The sequence below is a fragment of the Psammomys obesus genome, unplaced genomic scaffold (genome assembly GCF_907164565.1).
Source record: "Psammomys obesus unplaced genomic scaffold, mPsaObe1.curated_primary_1811, whole genome shotgun sequence".
NCBI classification, from domain to species: Eukaryota; Metazoa; Chordata; class Mammalia; order Rodentia; family Muridae; genus Psammomys; species Psammomys obesus.
Genome location: NW_026596046.1, coordinates 2905459 through 2926135, shown reverse-complemented (window position 1 = coordinate 2926135; position 20677 = coordinate 2905459). Strand labels below are relative to the sequence as shown.

General features: G+C 41.6%; 1 protein-coding gene across 1 annotated transcript in view; it reads right to left on the bottom strand.

The window, feature by feature from the left end:
- Nucleotides 1-9935: 9935 nt before the first annotated feature.
- The window catches only part of Trpm1 (transient receptor potential cation channel subfamily M member 1), a 104830-nt gene continuing 94088 nt past the window's right edge, over nt 9936-20677 (bottom strand). The window contains exon 27 of the mRNA XM_055623146.1: nt 9936-11088. Within this exon, the coding sequence (XP_055479121.1) occupies nt 9936-11088 (1153 nt within the window). The remainder of the gene's footprint in view (nt 11089-20677) is intronic.

Genomic DNA, 20677 nt, shown 5'->3' with positions numbered 1-20677 from the left:
AGAAGAAGAAGAAGAAGAAGAAGAAGAAGAAGAAGAAGAAGAAGAAGGAGAATTAGAAGAAGAAAACACACCCAAGAAAAGTGTGTTTGCTAGTTTCTAGTTTCAATAAACTAGAAAGAGAGCAATGCAAGGAATCAATGAAACCAAGAGTTGGTTCTTGGAGAAAATCAACAAGATAGACAAATCCCTGGCCAAACTAACCAAAAGACAGAGAGACACTACCCAATTTAACAAAATCAGAAATACAAAAGGGGACATAACAACAGACACTGAGGAAATTTAAAGAATCATTAGGTCTTACTTCAAAAGCCTGTAGTCTACAAAATTGGAATATGTAAAAGAAATGGATGATTTCTTGATTGATTTCACTTACCAAAGTTACATCAAGAGCAGATAAACATTTAAACAACCCTATAACCTCTAAAGAAATAGAAGCAGCCATCAAAAGTCTCCCAACCAGGCCAGATGGTTTTAGCCTGGAATTCTACCAGACTTTCAAAGCTCTAACACCAATACTCCTCAACTATTCCACAAAATAGAAACAGAAGGAACACTATCAAATTCATTCTATAAAGCCATAGTCACCCTGATACCTAAACCACACAAACACTCAACAAAGAAAAAAATTCAAACCAAACTTTCCTTATGAACATTGTTGCAAAAATACTCAGTAAGATACTTGCAAGCTGAATTCAAGAATACATTAAATTCATTATCCACCATGATCAACTAGGCTTCATCTCAGGGATGTAGGGATGGTTCAACATATGAAAATCCATCAAGGTAATCCACCATATAAATAAACTGAAAGAAAAAAATCACATGATCATCTCATTAGATGTAGAAAAAGCCTTTGACAAAATCCAACACCTCTGCATGATAAAAGTTTTGGAGAGATCAGGGATACAAGGCACCTACTAAACATAGCAAAGGCTAACTACAGCAAACCAATAGCCAACATCAAACTAAATGGAGAGAAACTCAAAACAATCCCACTAAAATCAGGGATAAGACAAGGTTGCCCACTCTCTCCATATCAATTCAATATATACTATGTGAAGTTCTAGCTAGAGCAATAGGACAACTAAAGAAGATCAAAGGTGAACAAATTGGAAAGGAAGAAGTTAAAGTATCGTTATTCGCAGATGATATTATATTATACAGAAGCAACCCCAAAATTTTCACCAGAAAACTCCTTCAGTTGATAAACCCCTTCAGAAGAGTGGCTGGATACAAAATTGATTCAAAAAATCAGTAGCCCTCCTGTATACAAATGACAAATGGGCTGAGAAAGAAATTAGGGAAACCATACCCTTCACAATAGCCACAAATAATATAAAGTATCTAGGAGTAACTCTAACCAAGGAGGTCAAATACCTGTATGACAAGAACTTCAAGCGTCTGAAGAAAAAAAATTGAAGAAGATACCAGAAGATGGAAAGATCTCTTATGCTCATGAATCAGTAGGATTAACCTAGTAAAAATATCCATCTTATCAAGGGCAGTCTACAGATTCAATGCAATCCCCATCAAAATACCAACACAATTTTTCACAGACCTTGAAAGAACAATTCTAAACTTCATATGGAAAAACAAACAAACAAACAAAAGATCAGAATAGCTAAACAATCCTACACAATAACAAAACTTCTAGAAGTATTTTCTTCCCTGATCTCAAGCTGTACTGCAGAGCAATAGTAATAAAAACTGCATGGTGCTAGCATAGAAATAGGCTGGTTGATCAGTGGAATCACATCGAAGACCCAGAAATAAACCCACATACCTATGCACACCTGATTTTTTACAAAGGAGCCAAAACCATACAATGGGAAAAAAAGACAGCATCCTCAACAAATGGTGCTGATCTAACTGTATGTTTACATGTAGAAAGTGCAAATAGATCCATTTTTATCACCCTGTACAAAACTCAAGTCCAAGTGGACCAAAGACCTCAACATAAAAACAGATACAATAAATCTGCTAGAGGAGAAAGTGAATAAGAGCCTTGAACTTATTGGCACAAGAGACAACTTCCTGACACCAACAGCTCAGGCTCTAAGATCTACAATTAATAAATGGGACATCATGAAACTGAAAAGCTTCTGTAAAGCAAAAGACACTATCAATAGAATGAAATGACAGTCTACAGATTGGGAAAAGATCTTCACCAACCTTACATCCTTCAAAAGGTTAATATCCAGAATATATCAAGAACTCAAGAAATTAGATACCAACAAACCAAACAATCCAATTGAAAAATGGGATACAGAGCTAAACCAAGAATTCTCAACAGAGGAATTCCGAATGGCTGAGAAGCACTTAAAGAAATGCTCAATGTCCTTAGTCACCAGGGAAATGCAAATCAAAATGACTCTGAGATTCCATCTTATACCTGTCAGAATGGCTAAGACCAAACTCAAGTGACAACACACACTGGCAAAGATGGGGAGAAAGGGGAACATTCCTCTATTGCGGTAGGAGTGCAAACTTTTACAACTACTTTGGAAATCAATCTGGTGCTTTCTCAGAAAACTGGGAATAGACATACCTCAAGACCCAGCTATACCACTTCTGGGCATACACCCAAAAGATGCTCCACCATACAATAAGGACATTTACTCAGTCATAGCAGCTTTATTCATAATAGCCAGAAACTGGAATCAGCTTAGATGTCTCTCAACTGAAAAATGGATAAAGAAACTGTGGTACATTTACACAATGGAATACTACTCAGCCATTATAAACAAGAAAATCATGAAATTTGCAGGCAAATGGATGGAACTAGAAAAGATCATCCTGAATAAAGTAACAGACCCAGAAAGAAACACATGGTATACATTGGCTTATAAGCAGATTTTATTGATATAGTACAGAATAGACATACTATAATGCACAGACCCAAAGATAAGCCCAATGGGTATCTTAGGCTTCATGTGGGCCCAATAGTTAGGGGAGTGAGGGTATCTCTGATACTGACTATGTTGGCTGCTTTTTGATCACCTCCCCCTGATAGGACTTCCCTACCAGACCACAGGAGAAGAAGAGGAACTCAGTCCACATGTGAACAGATAAGCTGGGGTGTCTGGGTAGGGGGATTCCCCTATTCCTCAGAATAGGGGAGAGAGGATGCTGGAGGGAGTATGTGACTGGGAGGAGGGAAGGGAGGGGCCTATGACCAAGATGTAAATTGAATTAGTTAACAAAAATAAATAAATAAAATAAAAAATTTACAAGCAGACAAACAATGCCACACCAAGCAGTTGGGCCCAGGCCCATAGATAAAAACGCACAGTACCTGAGTTGTATGGAGATGGCAAAGTACATAAATAACTACCTGGTATAATTTATGTTAATGTAAGAAAGCTCTTAAGACCATCTGGCCTGCCACAGGCTCTCATATTTCACCATTAGAAGTTATTCATTTGTATCTAACAAGCAGGACATCTAAAGTTGCTTTTAGTCAACACTTTAATGAGCTATAAGTGCCACCATTCTTAGAGAGACTTACAAGGATGAGGCATGTAACCCACATATGAGGCAAGGTAGGTAGGACAATTCTCAGGGCGTGACTGCATGTCTGTGAGTATGTGTGTGTGCTGAACAGGGAGATGGAGAATTCAGGGATAAGCTTTTTCTTCTTTAGACCAACTTTGTTCAGCTACAAATCTTCAAGCTGTTCCTATAAATCTATTGCTCTCTTGAACTTGGCTCAGGCTAAAGTTTTTGTTATCAAAATACAGAAGAAGGAGAGAGAAGGGTAATATAGCAGTAAGGACAAGAAATCGTATTATTAACTACATAAAAATAGCTATAATACACATGAGTTGGTGTAAATATATACGTATATAGACTAAGTGAAAATTTCTCATCTGGGCTGTCAATGCTTCCTCTGAGACTCAAAGACCATCTAATAACCCCCCCCCCCAAAAAAAAAGACATGAGAAGCCATCCTTTGAGTTGTTGGTCAAGGTTGTCCAAAGGAGTCCCAAAATGATACAGCCTATTGCTTTTGCCTCTTGGATGTGGAATGTAAATCTATATTCCTGAATCTGTATACACCTCAGATGCAGGGCCCAGAGCTGGAACTGACCTGAAAGTCTCCTCCCTGAGTACTAGCTTTAATAGTACCAGAAGGTGCCATGCAAGCCTTCACAGGAGGCAACCAACAATCCTACCCAGGTATGATAATGTGAACCACACAACGACCAGCATGGCATGATAGCCCCAAGTGTGCAGTAGTGGCACATATACCTTGGCAACCACCAGCTCTCTAATTGGACTTAAGACCTACTCAACAAGAAGGAAATCATGCCTGGTACAGGAATCCTAGTCAATTACCCAGGGCAAGTGAACCCATGGATCTTGGAGAAGAACCCAGAACCACCACTTTACTAAACCAGCATGATCCCTAACTACACTCTAAATATTTGTCCTTATATCCACAGATAAATGTAGTCCTAACCCCCCATCAAGAGAACCTCTTTTTGTAAAAGAGAGAGGCTACTACAGAAAACCACAATCAATCAAAATGCGCAGTTGTGGAGCCCAGGCCCATCTGTACTATAGCTCTTGCACCTAAGGCTTGGGAATGAAAAGGGGGAGGAGAAATTGTAATAGCCAGAGAAACAGGAAGTTTGGGGTGAAGATTTTTGTCTCCTAGGAATGTCAGAAGCTATGCCACCAAAGTCTCTCCAACTTATGCCTAAACATGAGCTGAACAGGGACAATAGATATGCTAATGTCAACAGAGGAGGCCTCAATCTTACACAAAGAATAACAGGCAACTAAGGAATGTTGAGAGCAAGAGAAGGCTTCCCTATGGAAGAGCACACCAATTGATTATTCAACACCAAGCGGTCAGCCCTGAAAACACACACATACAAGCTGTTAACATCACACAGACTGATCATGTTATACATATGTATGAAGGTTTGTGTGTGTGTGTGTGTGTGTGTGTGTGTGTGTGTGTGTGTAACAACAATTAAAGAAAAAGATGCTATGGAGGGAGGAAAGGAAAAGGGAGAAATGGTGTAATTATACTAATCTCAAAAAAAGGAAAAAATGTATATTTATTAAGGTTTTGATATAAGAAGGGAAGGTTTAAGAATGAGAGAAGTTCATGAATGAGAGGGTGAAATGAAATGACATGAATAAGGCAACATATTCTTGTTCTGACTCCATTTTGTGTTTCCTTAGACAGTTCTCAGCCTTCTGCCTGCCTCTTCCCAATGGTCCCTGACTCTACCTTGGCAACACGTTTGAAATTTCCATGGCCTTGACCATGGTCCATATGTATTAATCAAAGTAATTAAAGTAAGCTAGAATAACTAGAAAAGATACAATTAAAAAATAATTGGCAGGTTATATCTAAAATAATTACTATGCTCTGCCAGGAATGAGCATTTCAAGGTACTCCGACTCTCATTTAACTTTGATGTAAATTATGGTCTTTGTGGGTTTTGCCTTTAAAAACTCTATACCCCTGAGCTTGGGCACCAATTTTTCATAGGCACAATCCCACTCTTGGTCTGGCCATCAATAAAAAGGACTTAAAACTTTTGATTGGCTTAATCAGTATGGTTGACAATAGCTATCTTGCATGGTCTTTTTGTGTCTCTCTTCTATCTCCCCTTCGACACTATACCTCAGAGAAAGAAATCAACTTGCTCATCCCCTTTTGTTACTTTTTACAACATCACCTCTCATTTTCATTTGTCATGGTCCCTTACAACTACCATTTGTTTTTAGATCTTGGATCTAATAGCCAATGGTTCTTTTTATGAAGTTGTGGGCTTCATATGATTCTGGGCAGGAGATTGGCTCTCTGCTCTGTATGTGTGCTGGAGACTTCCTTGAGTCCTTATAAGAGGTACTGTGCACTAACTAACCTCCATTCTAGCCAGAGAAGTCCTGTTTCCGTTTCTTTGAGTGGTGACCACTCCTAGATGGTGCCTGTGCCTTTCCCTGACTCCTGCACAGGATCCTAGTGTTGTGATAGGTGTTGACTTTGTGAGAATTCATTGTACAAAATGGAGTTAATCCTGTCACACTTCAATGACATGAAATAGAGGGTCAGCTGATGAAACTGCTGCCATCCAGTTATACTAGCCTTGCACAGGAACTGCCTCCAACAGAAGCTCAGGACCTGCTAGCTCCTGCAACACTGGAAATGCCAGCAAGCTTTCCTTTGTAATAGCGTGCATGACATTTTCAGTCTTAAAACCCCAACCTTTCCTTTGTTCTCAGAGCACACTGCATAATACCTGCTCCTGGGCATATGTGTCTCAGATGGCAATCTTAACCTTTAATTCCAAATGAAAGTGGCTTTCTTGAACACTCATCTTTTTGTTTTCTGTGAACATTACATTGAAACTTAACACCTTATTTTCTTTTTAATAAATAGTTTAGTAACTAGAGCCAACCCCTGACACTATTAACGATACTCTGCTATGCTTGCTGACAGGAGACTACCATAGCTGTCCTCTGAGAGGCTCCACCCAGCAGCAGATCAACACAGGTGCAGAGACCCACAGCCGAATACTAGTTGAAGCTCGGGGAGTCTTGTGTAAGGGTTGGGGAAGAACAGAGGGAGAGGACAAGCAGGCCACGAGAAGACCTACTGAGTCAACTAACAAAGGACCATGGGGGCTCACAGAGATTAAACCACCAACCAAAGAGTATGCACAGACTGGACCTAGGCCCCTACACATATGTGGCTGATGGGCAGCTTGGTCTTCATGTGGGTTCCTAGCAAGTGGAGTGGGTGCTGCCTGTGACATGGACTCTGTTGCCTGCTTTTGGATCACTTTCCTCTAGCTGGGCTGCCTTGTTGAGCCTCAGTGAAAGAGGATCTGCTTTGTCCTGATGTGATTTGATGTGCCAGAGTGGTTTGGTGGGGGGTGGGGGGAGCTCCTCATTTCTGAGGGGGAAAGGGTGGGAAGGTAGAATGCAGAGGAGAGGAGGGAAGGGGCTGTTGTAGGAATGAAAACCGAATGAATAAATAAATTAATTAATTTAAAAAGAAACATAACACCTTGTATTCTCAGCCTTAAGCCATTCTCTGTGGTTGTTGAATCACTGGCCCGTAGGTTTTATCTACACAAACCATTCTTAGAGGAAGATATGGTGATTTGGATATTTTTGCTATTAAGGACAAGTCAAGAAAGTGCAAACTCAGTAACCTTGTATTCACAAAACTCAGAAATTCTATATTGTTAGAATAAGGTTTCATAGAATTGTGTGACTTCCCATTTATATAATTTTAAAACATAAAGCCAAAAAAAAAAAAAAAACCCAAAAAAACTCTTCATAAAAGCATATGAAGTCTGTGTCCCAGCTGTATCCCGCTCCCTCATTCCCTCCCCAACCCCACACTCCCTCCCTGGTCTCCTCCCTGCCCCTTTCCAAGTCCCCTGATAGGGGAGGACCTCCTCCCCTTTCATCTGACCCTGTTTTATCAGGTATCTTCAGGGCTGGCTGCAAAGTCCTCCTCTGTGGCCTAACAGACTGCTCCTCCCCTGGGGTGGGGGTCAAACAGCCTGCCCTTGAGATCCTATTAGAAATAGTCCGTGTTCCCCTTACTTTGGAAAACTACTTGGTTACTGAGCTACCACAGGCCACATCCGAGCAGAAGTTCTAGGTTATATCCATAGATGGTCCTTGGTTGAGTGTCAGTCTCAGAAAAGACCCTGTGCCCAGATATATTTGGTCCTTGTGGAGCTCCTATCCTTTCCATATCATACTAACTTCCCTTCTTTCATATGATTCCCTGCACTCTGCCGAGGGTTTGGTTATGAGTCTTAGTGTCTGCTTTGAAACACTGCTAGGTAGAGTCTTTCAGATGCCTTTTGTGATAGACTCCTGTCATAAGTTCAATGCACATCCCATTTGTCTTTCTAAATGAGGATTAATCACCTTCGCCCACTCAAATTATGACACTGTGGAGAAAACGAATTTTCAAGTACTTTCAAAAATATCTTATCTTGAGTTTTTGCTATTAAAATACTTCTAATAAAAAAATTTAAATAGCATTCGGAGCTTGGTTGATGTTTTTTATGGAGTGTTTTGTTTTTAGGAACACCATTTTTTTTGAAAGATCTAAGCACTTTCATTGTACTGTGTTTAAAGATTTCAAGTAATTATTTAAATAACAATAATAATAATCATAATAACCAAACACTCAGAGATGCTGATTATCTTTCTTCCAGTGATCATTAGTTGCATGTAATTCTTTGTCTAGGAGTGATATCCGTTAGACTTTTGCCCTTCATTGTTAATGGCTCTATTGATATTGAAATTGTTCTAGTCTTATTGTATAGCAATTTCTAGGATGGATTATTTTACAGCAGACTTAGTGGTATTCTGGGTCTTATAATCTTTTCTCCCCCTCTTCTGAAGTGTTCTTTGAGCCATAACACAGGAGCTGTGATATGAATGAAGCCATAGGAGCCAGGCTCCCCACAGTCTGTTGATCTTTGCATTGTGTCTAGCAGTGGTTTTCTGTGATGGCCTCCATTTGATCTGAGGATTTGGAACTAAAAGACAAAGATGAGAGGGAGCATGCATTTGTCTTTCTGGGTCTGATCACCCATATTACTGTAATGAATCTAAATAAAATATTTTCAACAAAAAAAAAAAAAAGCATATGAAGTATGTGTCTAATGCTCACTTCTTTTATTTTTCTTCTGTCCTTTTTTTTTTTTTTTCACATCTACTACCTCTTTACTTTCTCTTGTGTCACTTACTTATTAAGGGCTCAGAAGTGACTTCATTGCCTTAAGACCTCTGTCAGAATGTGAGTGGCCCTCAGAACAAAGAGCTCATGCAATTCTGATAGTGATTAACCGATTGGCTTTACTGGCATACTGTCTCTGTATATATTTATTTGTTGTTTTAAAAAAATGAAAATCCCAAATCATCTGATTTTACTCAGGAGCCAGATGCTAGAGTGAAAATGTCCTAGCTCAGACAGGCAGAGAAAGTCCCCAGCTGACCTTACTATTCAGTTCACATCTCAGAGGAAAAAAACCAAAAAGCCCAAGGCCAGGAGCTTGCTACCTCAGCTGATGGCCTAGGAGGAAAAGGCCTGATAGCTCACCTGACAGCTTAGGGGAGAAAAGCCAAAAGCTAATGAGCCCAAAAAGCTAAAAAGCCAAAGAGCTAAAGAGATACTTCTTCTCAACACTGTCTTAAATACCCCTTAACTCAAAGTTCCTCCTTCCTGTTAATCCCTCTCAGCTGGTTACTTGCTCCACCTGTTGGCCTAGGGTTAACTTGATTAAATCCTGTGTACAGAAAACTCTTGGATTAAAGGTGTGCAGTAGGGTTGAGCCGCACCACACAAAAGACTGGTTTTTACGATTCGAAATCTCGGGGTCACAATGGGAACAAATATACGGCACTATTTATTTATTTATTTATTTGTTTATTTGTTTATTTATTTATTTATTTATTTATTTATTTATTTATTTATTTATTTATTTATTTATTATTTGTTTGTTGAGTCTTAAGTAGCCCAGGCTCGCCTGGAACCTGCCATATAGCCAACAGTGACTGTAAATTTCTGATTCTCCTGCCCTCACCTCCCGGGGTGCTGGGATTACAAGTGTTCAGGTGTGCACGGCTACACATGATTCATGTGCTGCTGGAACCCAGGACGTACTTGGCAAGCAAGCACTCTTCCTCCTGAGCTACAGCCCCAGCCTGGCAGTGTGGCTTCCATTCCCTTCTACTACTAAGGACAACAGAGTTTACTTAAGAAAGCACCGCTGTAAGTTCATTACAATTTAAATTACATTTAAATTTTCACCACTTTAAAAAGAATGCATTTCCAGAAACTGGTAATGTTTTGGATGGCCAAGATGGCACCCGTCCGTGGTTCTGATTGTAGGTGTGTTGTTTTGTTTTTGCTGTTTTAATCAAAGAGGCAAAAGAGATTAGCATTCGGTTTCCGCATTTCTCTCCTCTTGCTTGGCGTTTTGCCCCTCCGGAGCAGTTGACACAACTGCTAAGTTGCTAATGCTGCTGGCATGTCCTGCCCTGTCGAATTTGCTAGGAGCGGGTTCAGCCCTCCTAGGATGGCCGTGTAAACTTCTTGACCGAAGACAGGGGAATCCTAAAGTCTGCTGTGGTTTCACAGACAGTAAGTTTTCCTTTTCAGTCCTGTTGCCGACCGTGAGGGCTGAACGGGAGATCTGAGGAGGCAGGAGGGAACCGCTGTGCTCATCCTCTAGCTCCTCCTGCATAGCTGCTTCGGACACGTTGTATGGGATGTCTGTGCTGCGGGAGCGGGTGATCCTTTGAACTTGGCATTTCCATTCTGCCGAGTGGAAGTTCCATGCTTGGTCCATAATTGAGCTGTACTCAGCGCCCCAGTTGGTATGTCCCCCGAGCAGCCTTCTTCCCTCAGAATACACGAAGCTTCTGGACTTCATTGTTTTGTAGGTGTTGGGGTCTCCGGGGTGGTAGCGCACGAGTTTGCCCTCCCGCAGCGGGTGGGAAGCTGTGCCTTGGACCGTCAGCTGAGTGCCTGCAACCCCCGCTGCGGCCAGACTCTGTGCAGTTTCCTCGCTCTTCACGTCGGAGACGCCGGAGTCCAGTCCGGGTCTGGGCTCTGCGCTCGTGGGACCATCCAGGGCGAGCAGCCTGCGGCCTGGAGTGGTGGGCGGGCTAGGGGCCGGGGTGTGGTGCCGGCTGCCCGGGCCGTCCAGGTGCGACTTTGCATCCTCTTCCCTCACCCGGAAGGAACAGGTTTTTTTGGGGAACGCTGTCCCTGGCGACGAGGAAAGGGCAGGCTCCTCAAACAGAAGCTCCTCGCCGTTGAAATGGTAGCGGTACATGCTGTAGCCATCGGAGCTGTTGATGCTGCTCTGCCGCAGCAGGAAGGTGGCCTCGCATTCCGAGGACGCCCGCGAACGAGCCAGGATCAGGTCAGACCTGTCGATGCCGGCCAGATTCTCCAGAGCGCTCACCATCCTGCCGGACAGGTCCTCCAGCTGAGAGAGCCGAAGGTCGACAGTCTGCAGAGACGTTTTCATGAAAGTTTCTCTTTCGTTGATTTCCTCCAACCTCATTGACATATTTTCAACTCTGGTAAACACAAAGGGACAGGTTGATCAAATTGAGATTAATTCAATATTGAAAACACTGGAGATAATGTCGTTGCTGCATGAGCTTCCAAGCTTTGGTCGCCCGCCTTGCTGAGCCTGTTTGTGCATGTTGCGTACCCCTAAATACAAACTCTCATTCCGATTACGAGAGAAGTATTAGGAAATACCAGTTAGCATTCCGTGTTTACCGTATGCCCAGCATTCTGTTAGGGCGCTGGGTGCCCACTACTAAGTCTTTATACGGTGCTGGTCTAAGAATTTAATCCTCATCACTGCCCTATGAAGTGAGTGCCGTTACTTCTCCCCCCATTTTACAGAAAGGAAGTTAAGCCACGGAGCAAGGCCAGGATGGATGATTCGAGCACACAATGTTTGCTTCAGCCCTTGCCTCTCCGCTGGTTCCCCGTACCGCCTCAGTAAGGCAAAAGAGACTGTGAAGGTTGTCTGATGAGCAACTGGATTGGATAGGAATCCTTGCAGGCACCCAGGGTCTTACTGAGTCCACCCTTGGAAGTGCCTGTCAGGACATTTCCAGGGAGGAGTCACTGAAGAGGGAGACTACCTGTGGCAACACCATCCCATAGGTTCAGGTGCCCACGAAATGAAAAGGAAAGGAGAAGTAGGACATGGATGAGTCATGAAGGCATCCCCGTTCTCTGCTTCCTGACCCACCAGGTGTGAACAAGCTCCCACCTCCACAGCGCAAGCCAGCTGCCATGTCATCCTGCCATGATGGACTGGGAGCTAAAATAAATCCCTCCTCTTTTAAGTTGCTTCTACAAATAACAGTACAACCTCAGTATCTACCGGATACCCTCATGGGTACCAGACTCCGTTAGATGCTCAAGTCCCTTATAAATTGGCACTAACTATACATAATCTGTGCACATCCTCCCACATACTTCAAATCATCTCTAGATGGCTTATAATGCCTAATGTAAATGCTACATAAAAATTGATCCATTGTATTATTTAGGCAACAACGATAAAAAGGCCTGAACATATTCAGTATAGAAAGAATTTTAAAAAAATATTTCTTTAAAGATTTATTATAATTATTTATCATTTATTTGGGGTGTGTGTTCATTTCATTCATTTATTATCTTAATTTGTGATGTGTGTGCAGGAGGATGGATGTTCCCCAGTGTATGTGTGGAGGTCAAAGGACAACTTGCAGAATTTGTTCTCTTTCTACCATGTGGGCCCCAGAGAACGCACTCAGATGGTTGAGCCTGGTGGCCAGCACTTCCATCGACTGAGCCACCTTGCCTGCCTTGACTATATGTGTTCAGCCTGAGGTTGTTGCATCCGCAGATGCAGAATCTACAGATCCGGAAAGCCAGGTGTACCAGCAGTTACTCCTGATAGTCTTAACTATGGCTATCAACAATAAATGGGTCATAACAAAAGAAATAAACAAAATTTTTGTTGAAAGCTTGAAGTACTCAAACAATGAATTTTATTAAGTGCAGACTATCATGATTTACTTGAAGGACAATGTATCATTAAATTATACACATGCCAGATTATTATTTATATTAAATAATATTCTCTTAGAGAAAAGAACATGGCAAAGTATTAATATCTGGTGTTAGATAATTTTTAAAAAAATCTCCTAGATCATCAAGCAACAATTTATGAAACTGATGTTGCTTAGACTGAAACCTGCTAGAATAATAAACCTTGTTTTCTATTTCAGTACGTACAGTGTGGATAGGCTCGTGACATATGACTCTAGGAGGCAGTGAGGTATGCCCAGGATTTTGGACTACCTTTTTTTTTTTTTAACCTGACTTATTTTGGACTACCTTCTAAAAGTTTAATTTGCTCCAGGGATGAGTTGGGAGTCCTGAGTCCTGGCTCTAGCTGGGTACTACAGTGGCTTGTTAAGGGAGATTCCTTCCCTATATGATGGCAAACAACTTGATTCGATACCACCATGCTTTGCTTTTCTCCCAACTTTCTTAAGAGAAAAATCTGTGGCTTCTATAATAACTTGGCTTGTAGTGCAGTCTGTCTCTAGAAGGTTTTTGGTGTCCTGGCTGTATATCTTCATAAACACATTTCTGTTCTGCTGCCTTTCCTCGTACCCCTGCTGTGAGGGTCTGCCCTCCCTTTTTCTTTGTTCTCTTTTTGTCGTCTAGGTGACGCTTGGTGCTCTCCTTGCACTGCCACCTCTGCCCTTTTGGATATCCAGTATGCTACCCACAACTTGCCATTGTGCTAGCAACCCTTGCCTGGCATTTACCTAGAGTTACTTTGGTCAACGCTGCTCTTCTGTTGCCCATGTTAACAGCTGCACTCTCCTGTGTGGCAGGGTTCTGGCTTCTATTCTTAGCTCTTTTCTTGGATAGAGAACTATTTATGTGCCTCTTGATTAGCCCCATCATATGAGCAGGAAGAATCTGGCTTCCTGGAAGCTTGCACTAGGCAGAACCACATTCAGTGTGGGAGAGAAGATGTGGTTGCCTCACAGAAAAGCCTTTCTCTATCAACCAGTTCTGAGAATCCTCTCTGCTCTTGCCCTTCAGGGATGTGCAGAAGAATTTCACTGAAAGCTTTCTGAAAGATAGTTTCTGAAAGAAAGGTTACTTCTGAACGATACTCAGGGTTTGCTGTTAAATATGCACCTTGCCCTCCTCAATCCTCTTGTATTCAAACCACAATGTCTCTGCAACAGTCAAACTTGAAATCTGTCAACAGACCCTACAGTAAAAGACAATGCAGCTGTGCACACATTTAAATAGAAATAAACTGGTGAAAGTACAGACAGGCATCTTTCCCCTGACATTTCCTATGATTACCTGCCCTTCCACATTACCTAATCCAGAGTACAGCTTGCCAGCCACTCATAGGTGATAAAAGAAACCTCAGTGTCATTGTTTCTTCAATCCCCTTGATCTCTGCTTCACTCTTTAACCTTTACTCCACCACATGGACTATGATCCTGGTCTCTGGGAGAGATCCTATTTTAGACTCTCAAATCTTGCTTCTCTAAGGCTACTCTCTTCCTAAAGCTGAGAAAAAAAATGTTTTATAATACAGCAGAGATCAAGAGAAACTGTGAGATATTTGATTAGAACTCTAAGTTGATGCCACTTGGAGAAAGCAAATTGTTAATCACTATGCCAGATCAAAGGAGGTTGAACTGAAGTGGAATTCTTCTGGTTGTTTTTGCCTTTTTTTTTCCTGATACTGAAACTTTATAGTATATATGTAAAAAGAAGAAAAAAATGGGCTGAGTTCATTTACTTCTAAATGATTAATGAAAATAATACATTATAAATGTCTTGGTTATTTTTCTATTGCTGTGATGAGGTATCACGACCAAGGCAACTTATGAAAGAAGCATGTAATTTGGCTTATCATTTCAGAAGGTTAAAGACCCTGATGGGAATCAAAGAAACAGCTGGTAGATCAATCTTGATTCACAACTGTGAGGCAGAAAAAGAACACTGGGAATGGAGTGAAACCTCAAAGGCTAGCCCCCAGTGACACACCTCCATCAACAAAGCCACACCTCCTAATCCTTCCTAAACAGTTCCACCAACTAGGGACCAAGTATTCAAGTAAACGAGTCTATGGGGCTAGTCTCATTCAAAGCGCGCATTTCACTCCCTGACCTTAAGAGTCTTGTTGCCATACACAATACAAAACACATTTAGTTCAACATCAGAAGTCTTCATACTCTTTCACAGTCTCAACACAGTTTCAAAGTCCAAAGTCTCTTCTAAGACTCAAAGCAATCTATTAATGGTAGCCTCCTGTAAAATCAAAGAGCAAATTATACACTTCCAGCATACAATGGTGCAGATATACATTATCATTCCATAAGGGAAGAATGGGGGGAATACTGAGGAAATACTGAACAAAAAAAGACCAAAACCCAGCAGGGCAAACCTCAACCCCTGTAGCTCCATGTTTGGTGTCAAAGGGCTTAGATGTGCCCCTGCTTCCATCTTTGTGTCTGCAACATGGTTTTCTCCCTTAGATTGGTTCCACTTCCTATTTGCAGTTCTCCTTGGCAGGTCTTTTATGGCTCTGGACTCTCCAACAACATTTTCTTATCTTTAACACAATACACACTTCACTTTCACAGCTTCCCAAAATGGCCTCTCAGGATCTCCATGCACAGACTCTTTAGCCACACACCTAGTCTAAGAAGATCGACTTAACTATAGATACAATATTCCCAAACTCTTCTATTCATGGATCCTCCATAATTCTAAAGCCAGAACCACATAGACAATGTTAAATTTGACTACCAACTCGGGGTGAATCCCGGCACACCTGAATAATATTTGTATCAGCTTTGATTTGTTGATGTTTTTTTGTTTGTTTGTTTGTTTGTTTAGTTTAGTTTTTTTTTTAGGGTTAAAAAATACCCTCAAAGCTATTTCTGATTACTCCAATACCAACTTAAGGAATTCTCCTACAGCCGGGGATGGAGTTACTCCTCTAAGTTCTCTTTATCGTGCACCTGTCACCAAGAGTCCTCTGTGAAACAACAACAACGGTGACTATAGCACAGTCCTCTTGGAAGAAATTGAAACTGTGTAAGCGAAGGTTCCCCATGAACTGCAGATGTTCTGCAGGTGTCAAACAATATGATTGTGTTAAGTGTCATTGAGTTAGGTGTCATTGGCAGCCTCCTCCATGTCTCCACAGACCTCTGTATTGATTACTAAGTAGGTATTTTGTTGTTTTTAGTGTAATGTCCATAAACCTTAAAGTTGAGCAAAAAAAACAAACAAACAAACAAACAAAAAAAACCTGTTTTTGTTAAAGAAATAGAAGATAGTGCTTTCAAATCATTTAAAAACAATAATAGATTTAACAATACGGAACTTCTGGACAATATGTAGAACTTCCGTAGTAATTTCTGCAGGATTACCTCTGTACGGTACAATTCTGTTGGATTTTGCATGGGTTCTCATTTGTTGGTGTAAGTTTCATCTTTATCTTCACATGATGAGATTCTGTGTGTCTTTTTTAAGGAAATGACCTAGACATGTGGAGCTCTGCCCTGAGCCAGTTATTAAAATACATTTTTTTGTGTGCATGGAACAGTCACCCTTTATCTGCAAGGCACCTCATAAATTATATAGAACATTTCTATAATGACAGAGTTAAATATTCACACCAAAATATGCTGTTTGCAGAGTTAGATCCAGTTCATTCTTGCATAAACCCATGTTTCAAGATCTCAGGGTATTGTATACTTGAGTTCTAAGACTATTCCTACTCTATAATTTTATTCCAGATCCACAGATCATAAAGCTGTCTAATCCACTCTAAATTTTACATCTGGTTATTTTAATTTCCAGTTACTTCCTTACATGGGGCTGTCTTTAAGGTTCGTAATTATAGGGAGAACACCCAGGGTAGCACCTTGTTCTGACTTGCAGAGATTTCATACATGAAAGGCTGAATGAAGACTAATAATGACAGAATAAAGCTCAAGCCTTGAATCTCTCACCTTTCTCATTCTTTGTAGCCAACAATACACTAAGCAGTTGCTAAAAGAATATTGAGCTCTCTGGGAGGCTAGCTATGTTCCTTATTTATCTACTACCACTGGCCTTTCCTGAGATCTCCCACGTTTCTAGAATTAGAGGCATCTGAATCACTAGCTCTTCTCTCACTTCCTGTGTGGGCTAGACCCTGATCTCAGCGGCTAAGTGAAGCGCATTCACATCCTGGGTTCTCCCTTCCACATTCCTAGTTCCTCACCCTTCATCTATCATCACCAGGGCTATACAGAGCCTGGCAAAAATAAATAGTGCCTGGAGGCAACCAGGCTGTTTATGCTGACAGTGGTGACACTAGCATTGTTAGTGTCCCTGCTGGTTGGTTCTGGGGAGCAGACACTTCTTCAGCCTCCAAGCTCATGCACCCTTACATTTGGACTATAGAGTATGTACGGGCTAGTTCTATGTCAACTAGTTTTATGACACAAGCTCGAGTTGCCTCAGTGGAGAAAATGGCTCCAGAAGATCCAGCTGTAGGGCATTTTCTTAATTAGTGATTGATGGAGGAGGGCCAGCCCATTGTGGACAGGGGTCCTGGGCCCTATAAAAAAGCTGACTGAGCAAGCCATGGGGAACAAGCCAGTAAGCAGGCCACCTCCCTGGCCTCTGCATCAGCTCCTGCCTCCAGGTGCCTGACCTGGTCATGGAGTTTTGGCACAGCTAAGACTGGCTGCCACTGATGGAAGCCATGGGAGCCACACAGGCGTGGCCCAGTGACAGTGCCATGCTGTCTCATTATTGTTGCATCTGCATTACTCTGCCACAGCTATTGCCCTCACGTGGGTGGCTGTGCTTGGCCCTGAGTCTTGATTTTTTTCCCCTTCTAGGCTCCCAGTGTTCACACTGATGTAATGTTCCTGCCTCTCCCATGGCCTTTATTTCTTCTGAATGGGAAATGGTTTTCTGGCTGGGCGTTGGAAACCAGAGCACCTGCATGCTTTGCCTTCTTTCTTTGAAAGTCAACCGCCTGCAAGGAAAGTGGTTTTCTATTTGTCTTGTCCTGCAGAAGCTTGGTGGGCTGTGAGCAGGTGCTAGGGTGATTACCGCTGCCAGGAACCGTGCTGGCACGCCCAATACTGCGAACGTATTTGGCAAGCTCTGAGCCACATCATCCAGTACAACTCTATTGCTAATGAAGTTGATACTTTATCTGTTTGCCTAATGTCTGTGTCTGTCTCTGAACTGGCTCTGTGTTGGTTAGTTTTGTGTCAACTTGACAAAAGCTAAAATCATTTTGGAAGAGGAACTCTCAACTAAGGAAATGCCTCATACGATTTATAAGATTTACTTGTAGGGAGTCTGTGGTGCATTTTCTTGATTAATAATTAATGAAGGTGGCCCAGTTCACTGGGGACACTACCACGGCAGGCAAGTAGTCTAATATGGTATAAGAAAGCTGGCTGAGCAAGCCAGTAAGCAGTCTTCCTCGATGGCTTCTCCTTCTCTTCTTGCTTCCAGATTCCTACCTGAGTTTCTGCCTTGGCTTTCATCAATGGACTGTGACCCAGGATATGTAAGGCAAATCATTCCTCTCAAGTTGCCTTTGGTCATGGTATTTTACCACAGCAACAGAACTATAATTAAAACAGGCTCTCAAAGTCAGAGGAGGAGTAAGAATGTCATTCAATGAGCCCATAAAGCCCAGCATTTAATCCATTACTTTCTCTATTCAAGAGCCTTGATTCCCATTAATTTGTATGATGAAAGCATTTAGCTGGGATCTGTCCCAAATGCCTTTCTCACTACTGTGAGTTTTGTCTTTTTTTTATGCACTCTGCATCTTTCTAAGATTGATCTCTCAGTTTCTTGTCTAGTTACCATCTTATCTCCTCCTTATTGAGGTCTTCACCACCGGTGCCTTCTCATCATAGTCACATGACAAAAGAATGCCAAATAACATCTCAAAGCTATAGAGCATTGACTTTCTGTCAAGCCAATGATAGACCCAAGACTTAACCCAGATCCATGAATCTGACAAAAAGCCCACCAGACCAGAATCTATGGATACAAGTTAGGCTAGCCCAGGCCTAAGGCTTTCTAGGTACACGGACAATTACATTCAAAATTTATAACTTGTGAACTCTAGTCTCTACGTTTTGGGATAAACATAATAAAACTTATGTAAGTGCTGAACTTGAAGGCTGAGGCAGAGTGATATTGAATTTGAGGCCAGAGTGGGCTACATAGCAAGACAAACAAAACGATATAAATGGCAGCAATATATAATTTTTAAGGGAAAGAAGAAATATATTACATATTCTAAAACCTAGCCTAATATATTTATTGTAATCAAACATTCATTTTGGTGCTATGTTTCCTTGAAGCCACATGGAAAGTGTAAACACAGTAGATAACATAATTACTGATTTTTGAAAAACAGGAGTTAAATCTCTGATAAATATTTTTTCTAACCCTGTGGACCCATTGTAGAGATGCAAGACATAAAGAGAACCATATGGTCAACACTAGAGCAGCAGAAGACTTGGGGAGATGTTGATACTGCAATTGCCAGCCATACGCATGGCCTGCTGGTCACCAGGTAAACTATGATCATCTCATTTTCAGTTCAACTGGATTTGAGTCAACCAGGAGATACAGGCTTGTGTGTAGACAAGGTGTTTCTAGGGAGGGTTAAATGAATCAGGGAGACCTACACTGAATGTGGGTGGCATCATCTACAGGCTGAGGTCTCAGGCTGAGTAATGGGAAAGAGAAAGCAGTGAGCCGAGCGCCAGGATTCATCTCCCTGCTTCCTCACTGCAGGAAGACCGGCAGCTTCAGGCTCCTGCCATCATGCCTTCCCACCACACAGGGCCCCAACCTGTGAGCCTAAATAACCCCCCCCCCTTTTTTTCTTACACTGTTTGTTTTAGGTATTTTGTTACAGCAACAAGAAACTTAACTAACACACATGATGAGGATGAAATGTTCAAATCGGCAAGTTCTAACTTGGACTTGCTGGTGGGTGTTATTACCTAGTTTCATGCCCCCAATTCTTGGTTGTCTGCTGTCGCTACTTGGGGAAAGAGGTGATGCCAACATTAGCCCTTGTTTTGGTGTTGCTGATATTGAGCATTCCTCCTTCCCTTCCTCCTCCCCATCCTTCCTCCTCTCTCTTCTCCATTCTCTTCCTCCTTTTTCTCTTCTGGTTTTTGGTTTTGTTTTGTTTTGTTTTGTTTTGTTTATATACAAATTCATTTTAGGCTGCTCTGGAACTCACTGAAAACCTCAGAATGATAGTCTAACTACTGATCATCCTACCTTGGTCCCCAAGTGCTGGGATTACAGACCTGTGCCACCATGCCCAGCTGATACCAAATGTTCTTAATAGGAATCTCCAAACCTTCAGGAAGGCCAAAACCTTAACTCAGATACTCAGATCTGACAGAAAACCTCTTAACAGGATTGGGAAGAATCATAACCTGCTATTAAAGGTTTGGACCATTTAAGAGCAATAGCTTTTCTGGTACAGGACCAACTGCATCTAAATGTATACTTTATGAGATGCATTTTTTCCCTGTATATTTTGAAGTATTAGAAAACATAAAATGAGTAAAGAGAAGGCCCTATGATTAGATTCTTGCACAAGTCTGTGGAGGGGGGAGCCCTAGTATAGAAGGTTCTAGGAGATCAGAGTCTGCCATTACATGTTTGGTTGGTCAAAACCACAGAATTTTGAGCCAGGATGAAACAAAGCCGAGTCCCATCACCTGCCTCAAACTCTATAATAGAACTTGATTAAGAATGGAGTAAGATTTGCAGTCAAGTCTGGAGGGGTAAACTTTTACTCATTCATTCATTCATTCATTCATTCATTCATTCATTCATAAAACTCTGTTCATACTTTGTGGAATGATCTTGTGGGCAAAATCCAGACATGCATCCAAACTGCATCTTAGGGTTCAATGGTCTTGACCTAGTTAAATGTGTTTAATGGTCAGGAAACCTTTTCATATGGCTTTGGCATTTGAGCAGAGATCCAAAGGATGAATAGGAAAGGTGTGTGTGTGTGTGTGTGTGTGTGTGTGTGTGTGTGTG